This window comes from Chlamydotis macqueenii, chromosome Z (genome assembly GCF_036417535.1).
Source record: "Chlamydotis macqueenii isolate bChlMac1 chromosome Z, bChlMac1.mat, whole genome shotgun sequence".
NCBI classification, from domain to species: Eukaryota; Metazoa; Chordata; class Aves; order Otidiformes; family Otididae; genus Chlamydotis; species Chlamydotis macqueenii.
The window spans coordinates 41,533,757-41,548,638 of record NC_141593.1 but is presented as its reverse complement, the minus strand read 5'-3'; the positions used below and the strand labels follow the sequence as shown (position 1 = coordinate 41,548,638).

Genomic DNA, 14,882 nt, shown 5'->3' with positions numbered 1-14,882 from the left:
AAACCACATTAAATATTTGTACATGCTACCTCATCCCATTTTTTTTTCATACTAAAGTGCAGAGCTTTAGGGTACATGTTCATGAAATATAAAATGAGAGTTGTAGATAACTTTTTTTATTTTTCCAGTTTGCGGTACAAAAAACCCAGGTAAGAAGGAATAGGAGTGACTTTTACTTTGTTGCTTCTAAGTGACATAAGTAATGTTCTCAGCTTGATTGCAAAGATGAAGGAATGACAAAATTAACTGAACCTATCCGTAGGTAAAAGAAGAATGCAATACTTCATATCATATTATAACCTGTACATGTCCTAGCTCACTAATTTCTGTCCAGAGAAGCCTAAAAAACCATTGATCTCAAAGTTAAATATGCATAATTCTAAACACAGAAGCTATTGTTAATTCATTTTAATTTTTCTAGCAACAACAAAGGAAATATTATAATACACTTATGCAAAGGCAAACTGACTCACTTTCAAGCAAATTAATGTAGATAAGCAGTGGAAGATTAATTGTCTTTTTACATGGTTGTTCCTTAGGTTTTCAAAACATCTTCATTTTATGGGCTATTCTTTATCAGCGTAATCCAGAGTAAATCTTTCGATACCAGCTCAGGCTTTGCACAAGACTCTTGCCAAATTTAATTGTGTATAAGAAATCAAAGTCTGTTTTCCCACATAGAAATTTCTCCACGTGACATGACCAAAATCAATACATTAACATAAAGACTCCTGAGAAGTGCTCAACAGATCAAAATCTGTCTGAAACCTTGAGGTCATAAAATACTTATCTACCATGTGGAAAGTGTTAAAAAGTGGTAAAATTCTAGAATCATAGAATGGTTTGGGTTGGAAGGGACCTTTAAAAGTCATCTAGTCCAACCCTCCTGCAAGGAGCAGGGATATCTCCAACCAGATCAGGTTGCTCAGAGCCTCATCCAACCTGGCCTTGAATGTTTCCAGGGATGGGGCATCCACCACCTCTCTGGGCAACCCATTCCAGGGTTCTACCACCCTCATTATAAAACATTGTTTCCTAATGTCCAGTTTCAATCTGCCCTCCTCTATTTTGAAACTGCCCCCAACATAAGAAGGACATGGTCCATTTGGAGAAGGTCCGGAGGAGGACCACGAAGATGGTAAGAGGGCTGGAGCACCTTTCCTATGAGGACAGGCTGAGAGAGTTGAGGCTGTTCAGCCTGGAGAAGAGGAGGCTTCGGGGAGACCTGATAGTGGTCTTCGAGTACCTCAGGAGGGCCTACAAGAAAGATGGGGAGAGGCTGTTCAGTAGGGCCTGTTGTGATAAGACGAGGGGTAATGGTTTTAAGATAGAGGGAGGTAGATTTAGATTAGATATTAGGAAAAAATTTTTTACGATGCGAGTTGTAGAACACTGGACCAGGTTGCCCAGAGAGATGGTGGATGCCCCATCCCTGGAAACGTTCAAGGCCAGGTTGGATGGGGCTCTGAGCAACATGATCTCGTCGGGGATGTCCCTGCTTCTTGCAGGGGGGTTGGACTAGATGACCTTTGAAGGTCCCTTCCAACTCTAACCATTCTATGATTGTATGATTCTATTACTCCTTGTCCTATCACAACCGGCCCTGCTGAGGAGTTTCTCCCCATCTTTCCTGTAGGCCCCCTTTAGGTACTGGAAGGCTGCTATAAGGTGGTTTCAGTCCAGAGTAACAACCAGAGCTACAGCAGTGTGATTCAAAAGCGACTGTGAAAGTCAAGGGATTATACCTGATGCTTGAAGCTGAGTCAGGAAAATACGTGGATCTTCCTGCCTGGGTGGGGAAGGCTGCTGGCATGGGTAGGGCTCATGGTGAGTGCACAGCTGCTGCTCGCAGGCCAGTCATGTGCAATCTGGAGTAATTCCAGTGTTCCTGCAGGGCAGACTGGAAATAAAGAAGACCAAGATTATGGGAAGAAGATTTTCTTTTCTTTGATCTCTTAAAAAATAAAGCCTGCATAGCTAAGACGTCAGGAGGGCTGTACTGTTTCTATTCTAGCCTAAGTGAGACTAAAAGTAGCTTTTCCAGAATTGTCAGTTTGAAAGCTTACGGCCCTCATTGGAAGTACAGGTTCTGCAACAGGTTTATTATTTTATCTTCTCATCTTATATTATCCTCCTACCACCTGGGGTGCAAAAGTTACATACGCTGTACTTCAAAATTACGTTGACACTGATGGAGAAGCATCAGTTTTGAAAGCCTTAGGATGATATGGCCACCTGCTGGCTTTGGGAACCAGCACGGAGAAAATACATCTATCTTAGAACCCTGCTCCTGCAAGTAAGATTCCTTTACTGAGGAGTTACTAATGAATGCTCTTGAAGTGTGCTTTCTCAGTGTCTCTGTTGTTTTTTGCACTTGCTTAGTCCATATCTCTCCCCTGGATAGATTCGTTCTGCAATCACAAGCGTGCTTAGCTCTTACGCCATAGAGCCGCTCATGTGCAAGGAAGTTTGGCAACAAAGGTAATTGCAACTTTAAATCCCGTCCTTATTAGCTTTTACATAGTTAAAGGAGCCAGGTCAATAAAGAGCAACAGTCCTTACACTATTTTGGAAAGGAATTAATGACAAAAATCAGAAGCTATAAAGAGAGCTGTATCAGAAACTGAGTATTGTTGTATATTATTATTTAAAAATCACGGTGATAATTACTTTAATAACAGACTCTGGGTAGAGATAAGATTCTGGCAAGAGTGACAAACTCGAAATACTTGTTGTATATGATACAGGTTTTTCCTGTACTACGTAATTTGTTCACAAAATGTACTACAAACCTTACTTACCTCATGGGCAAAGCAGAAGTTTTATTTGCTGGACTTCACCTTGATTTCTGCAAATTAGATGTGGTGTAAGATCTGATTCCTCATAAAGATCCCAGCTTTGAGGATCACTCCTGGTTGGAAAAGTGCTTTAAGCACATTTGAAGTTAGACAACTACCACTGCAGACAAAGGATGTAAAATTCAAATCGTGTGATGGGAGTAATAAAAATCAGAATAACCCCAAAAGAAGAAAAGGAGCTATAAAACCAGCCAAAACTGGTCTGAGCACTTTCAGCTGTTTCAAAGCGCATCTGCAGCAGCCATGGAAACAAGCGAGTCCTGACCATCAGCGTCCAAATTCTACCCGGTAACAAGCACAGTATAAGAGAACACACCAAACAGGTGTGTGGTGGAGATTTTTCCTCTGTGCACTCAGTAAGCCAGGCTTTGGGGATGCTGAGAGCTCTTCAATGCCTGGCTCTGGTCACTGATGATAATGTAGTTTTTGTATATTTTATGACAGTGTTACAGTGATGATCAACTTTTACTCTTGTTTTTATTCTCCCTGCAATTATAAAGTTGGGAAAATCTGACTACTTGGTGTAACATTAGACCGTATTTCGAACTGGAGCCTTACTAAACGTTCATATAGCTAAATACTATTAAGAAGAAGAGCTGTTGAAGCTATAGGTAGGCAATAACTCTTTTCTCCACCTGCCAACACTGTCTGCATATGTACCTCTACCTACTTAAACTTGTTTGATGTACATTGCTGTATTCTCTGTCTATGCACAAATACAGTCAGGAGAGAAGAGCTCTGACTTTCAGCTTGATCGGGAGATGCAGAGTCCTTTTATTTGGTTGGCTAAGTCACTGGTGCCAGAACGTTTTTGTTTTTTTTTTTAATTCATCATAGGCTGAGGAGATACGTGGATGTGGCAGCCATTATGTCAGCAAGAGACAACCAGGTTCCTGTAGGTACTGAATGAACTGTAGACATCTGAAACCACCAGTTGTGTCCCACGCGAAACCCATTGGTCTTTCAGCAGTGTGAGCTGCAGGGTTTCTCTGGAGCTGTTAATGAGCCCGGAAGCTTATTGCTCGGGCTGTGTGAAAGCAACTAGAGAGAACTAGTAGTGAAATAAATGTTTGGGAACAAATATAGTCCTCCGAGAGGAGAGAATCCTTGGAGAGGCAGCACGGGAGACTCTGAGAGAGTACGCTGCCTGCTGTAGTTTTCCTGACAATGGTATTAGAGAAACAGGACTGGCTATATGTTCCCTGAGAGGAGAGAAGCATATGGAAGAAACGTTTCAATCCCTACCGGTAGAGACATGTTGGCAAGTTCCAGGACCCAGCGAACGGTGATAATCATCTCACTGACTTCGTACTCTCTGAAGCAAAGGCTGGGAGCTGACATTTGCCTTCATGGGAGTTGCCTTGTGTGGATTAAAATAAATGTAAATTTTACTCCAGCAAACAACTTTCAAGTGTGGTATTGTGCAATACAATTTAACTCTGACAAATGCTGATAGATACTTGAGCTTCCAGGTGCCATCTGCAGGAAGTTTGCTGAGATGTTTGTGCAGTAAATTCAGCCCATCATTCTCCACTGGAAGGGCATATTGTGATGTTCTTCCCATTCTTACTTCTGAATATTTGCAGAGATTGCTAACCTTCAGCAGTGGAAGAAAATGCACACTTCCAACTCACCCCTATCCCCCTATGAGCTATGGGAGTGACTCCTCTTGCAACTACCCCCAAGGAATTTGGAGGCCAGGAGGACCACCAGTGACATGCAAGCTGTGATACATCCCTACTGATTTCAATAGGACTTTAGGTCTTTTTGCTGAGGTAATTTTGGCCAAACATGTCACTGATAGCTCTGCATTTTTTAGTGGATTTGCAGTGAGAGCATGTTTTTGGCTCACAATAGAAATCCCCTTTGAAGTACAAACATGAAAATCCCGAGTACTTTGGTACTGTTCCCAAATAATGTCATATTTTATAGATCTTGTTGCCTTCTTGTCCATGCAATAAATATGTGATGTTTTTGTGATGTAAAAGAAAGTAGAAACCCTAAGTGAATTAAAGTTTCAGCTTCTGGCTCAACTCTGCCCTCACTACAAAAGGTAGAACTTCTGCTGTTTAAATTTTTTTTCTTTGTAAATTATGTATCTTTAAATACTCTTATGGTTTGTTAGCATAGTAATAAGCATTACAAAAATATGCATTAATATTTTATATACATTTTTCAAATTACTGGTGTAATATTCAGATGCGAGAGACCTTTTATTTCAAGATGCAACCTCTCCCTTTTTCTTGACAATCGTTTTTTTCCCATAAAGTGCAATAGAATTTTTTTTTCCCTTCCAAATGCTTACTTAAGATTGAAACAAAAGCATCCTGTCAGTGTGGGATCTCTCCGTATACTTGACATTCAATGAGGTTGCTTGTTTTCATGTTTTGAGTGCTGCCTGGGATGCCTAGCTCTATTCAGTTACCGCATTGCTAATGTCGGCTTGGCTTCTGCATACATTTTATGCAAATACAGCGTATGTCTCAAAGGCAATTCCACTGAAGAAAACAAAGTGTATGCAGAAAAATGTGGGGCCTTGGTATAAAGAAGTTGGTTTGCCTGGTGACCTGTATCTGCTCTATGTGTGGCGGGACCCAAGGGCAGACCTAAGGCAGGCGTCTTTACAGCTGCAGCAGTTACATTCATGGATAAATCTTTGAGTGTTTGGAAATATATATGTATATCTGTGTCTATATACTTGTTTAAATTACTGACTTAAAGAGCTAAAGTTGCTGTGGTGATCAATCACTGGAGGGAAAACCCTTGACTGTTATATTCTGTAATTTGGGTCCATGCAGAATCATCCAGAGATCAAAGTACTACCCAAGCTCATCAGTGCTTCCTGCTATCCCTGAATCTACCTTCGTATCTGACAGCAATTCCTAGGTAAATAGGAAATATAGGCTACTGCCCCTTACTCCATCCAGATGTACTCACCCCAAAGCAAATTCATTCCGTGACCAATCAGAGGAACAAAGAAATGGAAGGCAGTTATTGCGTCGAGCGGTGACAGTCCTGAGACTGATGAACCTCAAATGCATTTCAAGCATGTGCCTACCCACCAGCATTTGTTCACGCAACCATAACTGCCTGGTATTCAGGTCTCCCATCATATCTCCCAGGCTCTGCAGTACGAAACCAGGCGGGTGTTTGGAAAGATGTGCTGTGGTCTTCGCAGCGATAGCAGTAGCTGATGACCTTCAACTGAGTCAGAAGTGGATAGGTGTACAAGCAGTGTATTTTTTTTTTGTACTCCATCAGCTCAATTTACTCACGAATTGAATTTGTCTATGCATTGCTTTCTGATTTTTAATTTTGGCCATACTATTTAATGCTGGTTCCTGGTGTATCTGACTTTTCAGGTGATCTTTCCAAATGCTAGCTGCCTAATAACTGTTTGGCCTCCACAATATGGCAAAAAGGGGTGCATGTAGTCAAGCATGGCTGTTGAGATATGTTTCTGGGTTTTTCTGTATAATTTGTAATAGTATGAGACATTTAAGAGCCTCCTATTTGTAGGGAAAAAAAAAGGCCTATAATGCCTTTTGAATAAGGAAGAGATGGCATTCCTAATACCTGATGCAAAATCCATCTGATGGATTTACATTCTGCAGTTCCGACTGGGCAGAGTGTTTGCTTTCATTGCCTGTTTTTTTTTTTTTCATATGGGATGGAGTGTTTGGTTTTGATAGTTAGTGCTAGGTGGTTGCTGTATTCTGTGCTAGTGGTGACTGTATTTCTGTTGTAACTGAAACATAAAAACCTTTACTTGTCTTGCAGGGGTCCCAGGCACCTCAACTCTACATGGTATAGGGTATCACAGAAGCAAATAAAGTGTCAAAAAAGATGTAAGTGACCTGTCTTTAAAGCAGGCAAGTAAAATTCTCCTGAGCTCTGTGCTCCTGCAGCGGTGCTGCTGTCGGTACACACCAGTTCACACCAGCTTGGGGACAAGAATTCCACACTACGGTCGTCACTCTCCCTGTAACTCTGTGAGCTTGTGGGAAGCTCACCCCTCTCCACGTGGCCCTGAGAGGAAAGCAAAAAACCCTCTGACAGTGGTTGAGCAGACATTGACCTGCTCCCTAAAGCTTCATCGTTGGCTCAGCTCCCTCTTCTAGTTCTCATTTTGGATGGAGAAAGCTACGCCGCAGACTGAAGGGAAAAGAAAAATATCCGGCTTAGAAAGGAAAGATTCCGTCTTTGCTGTAAGCAGGAAAGTCTGTGTCGCCCGAGACTCAATCCACAGGTGGGCTGAAGTCCTGTCTGTACTGAGCTGCCATGCTGCAGCACTGTCGGACGAAAAGTGCTGCTTTATAATTAATGAGCGGGTGTCCACAACTGGAGTCTCAGCTGATACAGGCCTTCTTCCATGCTTTGTAGACTGACTGTGGCTACTGAGGTGAACAATCTCTTTTAAGTACTCACTGGTTTGCTTCACTCTTCACTATGCAATTGGAAGCGTTTATCATTTACAAGGAACGTATACTTAGGGTTGTTCTTTAAGTTGCACAGTAAAGGGCTTTGCATGTTTATTAGCTGACAGCAGTGAGCATTATAGACTTCTCATTTGTTTGTGCTTGTCTGTGTTTCCGGTTAGCAGCCCAGCAGAAAGCCAAAGGAAGAGTTTACAGGAGTAGCGGCGCTTTTTCAAAAGAATGTTACATTCACACAGAACTATTTTCAAAATATGGAAGTTTACAGGTGATCATGGACAGCTGGGCAAAATGACTGAGACGCACCTTGCGTGCGGCTGCCTGTACTTTTTCTTCTCTTTGTAGACATCCTGTTTCGCACTGCCTGCTTTTCAGGGAAAGGGCTCCTTTTTCAACATAGTGCTGATCCTTCTTTCAAGGCTGGTCAACTTCAGTGATCGCTTCCTGCGAGGTTTTGCACAAATTACAGCCTTTTGTGGTGGAGAAAGTAGCAGTGAATAGTGAAGCCAGCGGATGCTGTATTTTCTTTCCCACTTACGCAACAAACGGGATGAGACTGCTCCTCCCTCAAGGACCATTCTTTTTCCCTGAGGAAACAAGTTTCTGAGACTTGCACTCCTACATGAAGTTGCATTATATTTTCTTCTGTTTCCTTACAGCACACTCATCTTCTTTGATTATTTTTGTTATAACAGAATACATATATATCTATATCCCCCCAAAAATCGTATGTTTCACTCGGTCCTCCTCCTGCGTCGGGCTGTGTTGGGATACCCCGGAGACCCCCCGCTATGGGGACTTCACTCCCCCGCGGCAGCTGCGGGAACATCCCCCTTTTGCGCGACACCGGGCACTCCCACATGAGTACCAGTCGTTCGGCTGCCCCACCCTCCGCCCCCCGCCCCGTTCCCCTCTCGGGGCCGCCCTCTCATCCCCGCGGGGGTCTGTGGGGCGGAGCAGCGGGGGGGGGGGGGGGAGCAGGTGAGGGGGGAGCGGTGCCCCGGCGGGCCGTGCCGGGGGCGGAGGCCAGCGAGCGGAGCGGAGCGGAGCGCAGCCTGACGCAGCGGCGGCCCCAGCCGCGGCGGGCGGGCGGGTGGATGGCGGGCGGCGGCGGCGGGGCGCCGCGGGGCTGAGGGGCGGCGCCGCCGCTGTGCCGTTCCGTGCCGTGCCGCGGTCGGCCGGGCGCCGCTGCAGGCTGGCCCCCTGCGGCTGCCTGCGGGGCGGCGGCAGCGGCGGGCGGGCTGCCGGGATGATCCGGTTCCGGAGCTCCAGCATCAGGTCGCTGAGCCCGGAGATGAAATGCACCGTGCGGCTGCTGGACGACTCCGAGATCTCCTGCCACATCCAGGTGCTGGCGGGGAGAGGGGCGGCGGCTCGGCGCGCAGAGGCGGCTCGGCGGGCAGCGGCACCCCGGCCCCGGCGGCGCGGAGCCGGGCTGGGACTCGGGCGGTGGCTCCCCGGCGCGGAGCCGGTAGCAGGGCCCGGGCGGCGGGGGCTCGGCTCGGCGCGGCCGCGGCGAGAGCTCCCCGCACGCCCGGTTCCCCCTGCGCGGGGCTCCGCGCACCTGCGGCGCCAGTAGCCGCGGCTTTTCCGCCGCGTCCCGGCGCTGCGCCGCGGAGTCGCACAGCGCAGCCCGCACGGCCGCTGCGGGAGCCGCGGGGTCCGCTGTGCTCCCGCAGCCCCGGCACGGCACGGCGGCCCCGGGCGAGGAGCGGAGGGGACCCGGTCGGCCCCTTCCCCGCCGCGGAAGGGCTGTGCGGGGAGCAGCCGCTCTCCGCCGCCGGGAAAGCCCTGCCCGGGGAGCAAGGCCCGCGGCGTGCCGTGCCTGGAAAAACGCTGTGGCAGAGGTGGTGGGCAGAGTTCAACGCCAAGTGCTGCTCCCCCTTCCTCTTAATTTCAGGCGGAAGGGAACTTGCGGGAGGGTTTTCGGCGAGAGCAGTTGCGCAGGTGGAAGGAACGCAGCTTTGCTGCGGTCTCTCCACTTGGTCCCTTTTCATTCCTGCGAGTAGTAAGGATAAGGAGGCGAAGAGTAAGGAGTCTGTGAATTTCTAGTGGAGCAGCAACGTCTTTAGTGTTTGCAAGCAGGGGGATTTTAGGTGTCCTAATGACACCTGAACTCTGATGCGTTAAGGAAGTCTTACAGATTTTTAAACTGCAGGCGTTAGAAGCCAAGGAACTCTGTTTGAAATTTCCCTGGCATTCAGAGAAGCACTGAGATGAGCTTGGCATCCGGATCAGAAGATGTGATGCCACATCTTCCGATGTGGTCTTTTAGGAAGTCCTCTGTCACTCACAGTTGGTCTCTCTGTCTCTCCGGTAGTGTGAAATGTCCACAGCTTTAAATCAAGTTGGTGGTCTTGCACAAGACTAGCTCTGGCTGAAAACACACAAGTTCAGTGAAGTGCAAGCTGCATTGGACCAAATTCTTCTTTTTATTAGTTCCAAAGGAGACATTTAGTACTAGAATAGAACAGAGCAGAGTAGTTCCAGTTGGAAGAGACCTACGATGGTCATCTAGGGCCGACCAAAAGTTAAAGCATCTTGTTAAGAGCACTGTCCAAATGCCTCTTAAACACTGACAGTCTTGGGCCAGCAACCACCTCTCTAGGATACCTGTGCCAGTGTTTGGCTATGCTCTGGGTAAAGAAATGCTTCGTAATGTCCAACCTAACCCTCCTCTGGGCACAGCTTTGAGCCATTCCCACACATCCTGTCGCTGGATGCCAAGGAGAAGAGATCAGCACCTCCCTCTCCACTTCCCCTCCTCAGGAAGCTGTGCACAGCAGTGAGGTCACCCCTCAGCCTCCTTTTCTCCAAACTAGACAAACCCGAAGTCCTCAGCTGCTCCGCACAGGACATGCCTTCCAGCCCTTCCACCAGCTTTGTTGCCCTCCTCTGGATGCATTCAAGGACCCGAACACCCTTCTTACCTTGTGGGGCCCAGAACTGCACACAGTACTCAAGGCGAGGCCACACGCTGAATACAGTGGAATAATCACCTCTTTTGACTGGCTGGTCGTGCTGTGTTTGATGCACCCCGGGATGCGCATTGCCCTCCTGGCTGCCAGGGCACACTGCTGGCTCACACTGATCCTGCTGTCAGCCAGCACCCCCAGACCCCTTTCTGCAGGGCTGCAGCCACTCCTCTCCCAGTTTACACATGTCTACTAGTTACGCTCCAACAGCGTGTAGCCTGGAATTAATAGGAAATTACTGAAACGTCTTGTACCTGTATTGTTGTAGTGCCCTTGTTAATGAGTTAATGGGTTAAGAAGCGGAATGGCCTTCAGAATATTTTCTCAGAGCTTAGTGCAAGCTTTGCATAACTTATTTGGCATCTTTAAAAATTAGTCTCTTTAATCAATGATGAATTTAAAGTCAGAATCTGAGTTAGTGTCATTATAGCTCTGTAGATTCAGAGTGCTTAACAGATTTAGATGTGCTAAGAGTATGCCCTTTGGTGCCCACAGGGTAGAAAAAACCAGTCATTACTTTAGGAGTTATATTGTGCAAGGTGCAGTTATGAGCTCAGAACCAGTTGAATTGTATTGCCTGTTCCATCGTTGTGGCTCATTCCCCATGTGATGCATGCAGGGGAAAAGTCTTTTATGCCACAGTTGAAAATGTTTTGACTGTTACAGTTCTAAGGGTAATCCTGAAAATTGAATTGTGTTATAAACTCCTCTAGAACTTGTTTTCCTGAGTCTGTATACTGACCAAAAATATTTAAAAGATGGGAATCGCTCCATTTTTTTTTTCCCTAGAATTTTTAGGTACTGAAATTCTAAACATGTAAATGCAGATCCTAGTGTGTGGAACTGCTTTGCTCTTGGTCACTTCAGCAGAAACATGCAATTATGACATTCGTGGTTCTGACTTCCTTTCACTCTTTCCTGGGCCACATGCTTCAAACTGCTTAATCCTGCCTAGAGATGGCTGCCCCTTACCCGTCACTCTGTATACAGAGGAGATGATATAATTTAGCTGTATAATTTATTTATTTATACTCTTGTATATGCACGGCTGTTAAGACACTAGACTAACAAATCCCAAACCACCCAACTTTTTGTCTTTAGCCTCTTGATCAGATCTGTATCTGAACCTCATAATGTGGACAAAACTCGCTAGGAGCTTTCACAATGCTACAAGTTAATTTTTGAATGGGAAAAAAAATTACGAGTTACTTGTATACATGCATATTGATGCATATTTCGCAGGACAGAATAGCCCAGATGATGTGCTGCTGGGTTAACAGCAGAGATGCCAGGGTTGTGCCAGCTGGAACATGTTGCACAGCTGTGTTTTGGTCATTAAGAGGATAAGAAAGCCTAATTCTACAACACTGAGAAATGCTAGCGGGAGTCTCTTAAGGACGCAGGATGCAGTAAGGAGTGACGATGACTGAAATTCCGGCTGTGCATTTTCACGGGGGAAGGAGGGGAGACGCAGCTAGTCTGGATGGTAATGTATGTAGCTGATGGTTTGCTACATTTTAGTGCACGAAGTTTTGCCGAACCCTGCTTTTTCAAGTATATCTTTCCCGCAGTTGTCTTGCACACGTGGGTGATATTAGAGGGCCCCCTTACCACTGCACTGCTAATTAAAACCTTTGCGTGTTCACTGTAGATCTTTGGCCCTACAAAACGTGCAACCAGAATTGTACGTTACTGAGCTAAAACTGGGAGGTAGTGATAGGAAAAGTAAGCAGGAGCAGATGTGTTTAGGTGCTGCATATATATATGTTTTTTTTCCATCTGTAAATTTCATAGTGTTTAGGTAGGAAAATAAAATAAGGTTTTCTTTTTACTATTAAAGTTATTTCAAAGCAGTGTTTTGGCAAGCCAACAGGCGGATAGAGCTTGCTTTTGGAAATTGCGTTGTATAGCAACAGTCTAGTGGTGGCATGTGGGGTGATGTGGGGAGAATCGGGGATGGATCGTGCATTCGCAGACTCCAGCCAACTCGTTACCGAGCTGCACAGCTGCCATGTAGGTCACTGAGTCGCTCAAGGCTGGGTTTGCAGCTCAGAGGTCGGGATGCAGCGTGTCGTCCTCCTCATCGGAGAGACTTTGTGATGACTGCAAATTAGCTGGAGTGGTGACAGACACAGGAAAGGGCTGGGGCCCAAGGGATGCTTAACTGATTTTCGTGATGGCATTTATTTTCCTGTGTTTTCTGTGTGTTTGTGAAGCCTCTGTGGGACCCGTGTGTTGGGTGGTCTTAGGGCAGCGGTAGCGTGAAGTTGTGGTGGCACGGCTGAAATGGAGAGGTTATGAGAAACAGCCTGAAGGGCCAGCGGACGCTGTCTGTTTCCACGCACAAGACAGAGGTGACCTGCTTGCGCAGGCTGCCTGGTAAAGCACGGAACCAAGGCTTGAAAGAGGGCAGTGGGGGAAGTAGGTCTTCAAAACTCTTGCAAATATGTCTGGAGCAGCGGGAAGACCTCCTTTCCGGAGGCACTAATGAAGTACTTATTTTCTGAGTCATTGACATGACGAGTGGCTTAGTCCAGTTTTTACAGGCTTCATGCATAAACTTCAAGCATCTAATTAACCTTTTAGTAACAATCGTCTAAATATCTTAAATAGTAAGGAAATTTTTGTTTTTTTCTTGTTTTTTTCTTCAGGCTTATTCTGTAAGATTACTTGTGTTTATTTCAATTGTGAGTAAAGTTAACCATCAAAGTTCCGTTACGGTAGACTGTTCCTAAATACGTAAGTGCACACTGGATTCAGTGTGCCACTGGCATTCTCTAAATAAGGCACGAGCTTCAGCAGACTGCGTTTAACTGGAGTGACTCTCTAGCTGCTCTTCCTTTAATTTTTTAAAAGTACGAGTAGGTGGGTTTTAGTAACCATTTTAACTCTAACTTTATTTCTCTGTATGTGGTTAATACCAAGTTATAAGCTCACTCTAGAAGAATGCTACATTTAGTGTCTTACTTAATTTTAAAATTAATAAGAGTCTTACTTTCTACTTGAGCTGTTCAGATCCAGCTGTGCAAAACTGGAGATCAGGCTGGCATGAGTGAGGCTCTTCTCTCAGCTGGAGCTTATTATTGACAGTGGTAGTGAACTTTGCTGTCTCTGTGTTTATCTGTTGAAACACTGTATGACTGGATCTTTGCCTCAGCCCATATGTAAAATTGCGTAGTAATGGGGCCTTTATTATGACACAGGTTTTGCTTTGTATTAGCTTTCCCAAACAAAAATCTGTATAGGTATCCACAAAAATACTACCTGGTGACACTGTTGATTGTCATTTAAAAGAACAAACTTGCATTTCTGTGTGTGTCCAGCTTTTGAGTGAAGAGAAGACATAATTTTAAAAAACTGACTTAGAGATCAGGAAGAAAGGCAGAGCAAAGCTTTGGTTTATTTGTGGTCTGTTCTTAGACCCTCTGCCTTTTTTTTTGCATAACTAAAATTGAGGGTGATAAAATCTGAGAAGGCTCATTTCTTTCTACCTCTGATGGTCCAGGAGTGTAAGATGGCCTTGTGTCTTTTTAATCTTAATTCAGGAGACGCTTTTGTGCAGTTTGAATAGTGCTGCCTGTAGTTTGGCTATTTTTTTTTTCCTTTTAAATGTGACATACACTGTCCTGTCTAGTTCTTTTCATAGCACATTGATGACTGGAAACTTGCCTTCTTGCTTAATATTTTCTGCTTGGTCTGTGTCTTGCAGGCAGATGCTAAATTTAATAGAAATCTGTTAATCAAAGAACTCTCTTTGAAATTGCCATCCCTCAACACAGTGTAAAAACCAGAACAACACACTGAAGCAGGCTGTGAGGTAAAAGAGTGGTGTCCATGAATCTTGCGGTGAAGATAACGCTGAAGGTTGATGAATTGGAATAATCAGTGGGAAAGGCAGCACGAGAATGGAAAGAACAGAGAGGCCGGAGATGAGAAGGTGGCAGCGAACCATAGCTGTGGAAAGGGAAAGGTTAAGGGATTATGCACACAGCAGGAAGGAGATTTAGTGAATTTATATTTATCCTGTAAGCAATGTCAGACCCATAACCAGCCCATGCCTTGAGCGGCTGGGATCATGCTGTAACGGTTCAGAACAGCAAAACAAGACAAGGGAGAGGATGCAAGCTAGGATGGATTCTGTGCCCTGTTCTGCTGACACATTTTAGAAGCCGCATACGAGGGCTCGTGCTCTTGACTTTGTGCTTGAGCTGCTAATTGTGCGGTTACAAGAGGGACTTTTGGCAAGAGGTGCGGATGAGAGGCCTCTCCAATTAAGCTGAGCCTATGGGTTCAAGCTGCCTCTGTTGTCCTTTCACGTGTTTGATTAAATTGCAGTAAGGTGTTTTCTTTCTAATAGCACTTACGGGTGTGCTCTTAGCTCCTTCCCGGGCTGGAAAGGAAACAAGGAGTAGAAGATGTTACAAGAAAGTGACTAGGGTGTTGGGAGTTCTCATTTATAAATTAAGAAATTAATTGTCTGGATGGATTTTGGTAAGTGTTTGTGAAGCTCAGTATTTGCTTAACATTGGTTTCCCTGTGTCTGGTAGGGGAAAGGCACATCTCTAGGTGTAATACTTAACGTGTTGCTACCAATTCACAAACTCTTTTGTTCT

At 45.4% G+C, this 14,882-nt stretch overlaps 1 protein-coding gene across 1 annotated transcript in view; it reads left to right on the top strand.

Moving 5' to 3' along the window:
- The first annotated feature begins 8,543 nt into the window (after nt 1–8,543).
- FRMD3 (FERM domain containing 3) overlaps nt 8,544–14,882 on the top strand; it is a 142,948-nt gene continuing 136,609 nt past the window's right edge. The window contains exon 1 of the mRNA XM_086770995.1: nt 8,544–8,642. Within this exon, the coding sequence (XP_086627121.1) occupies nt 8,544–8,642 (99 nt within the window). The remainder of the gene's footprint in view (nt 8,643–14,882) is intronic.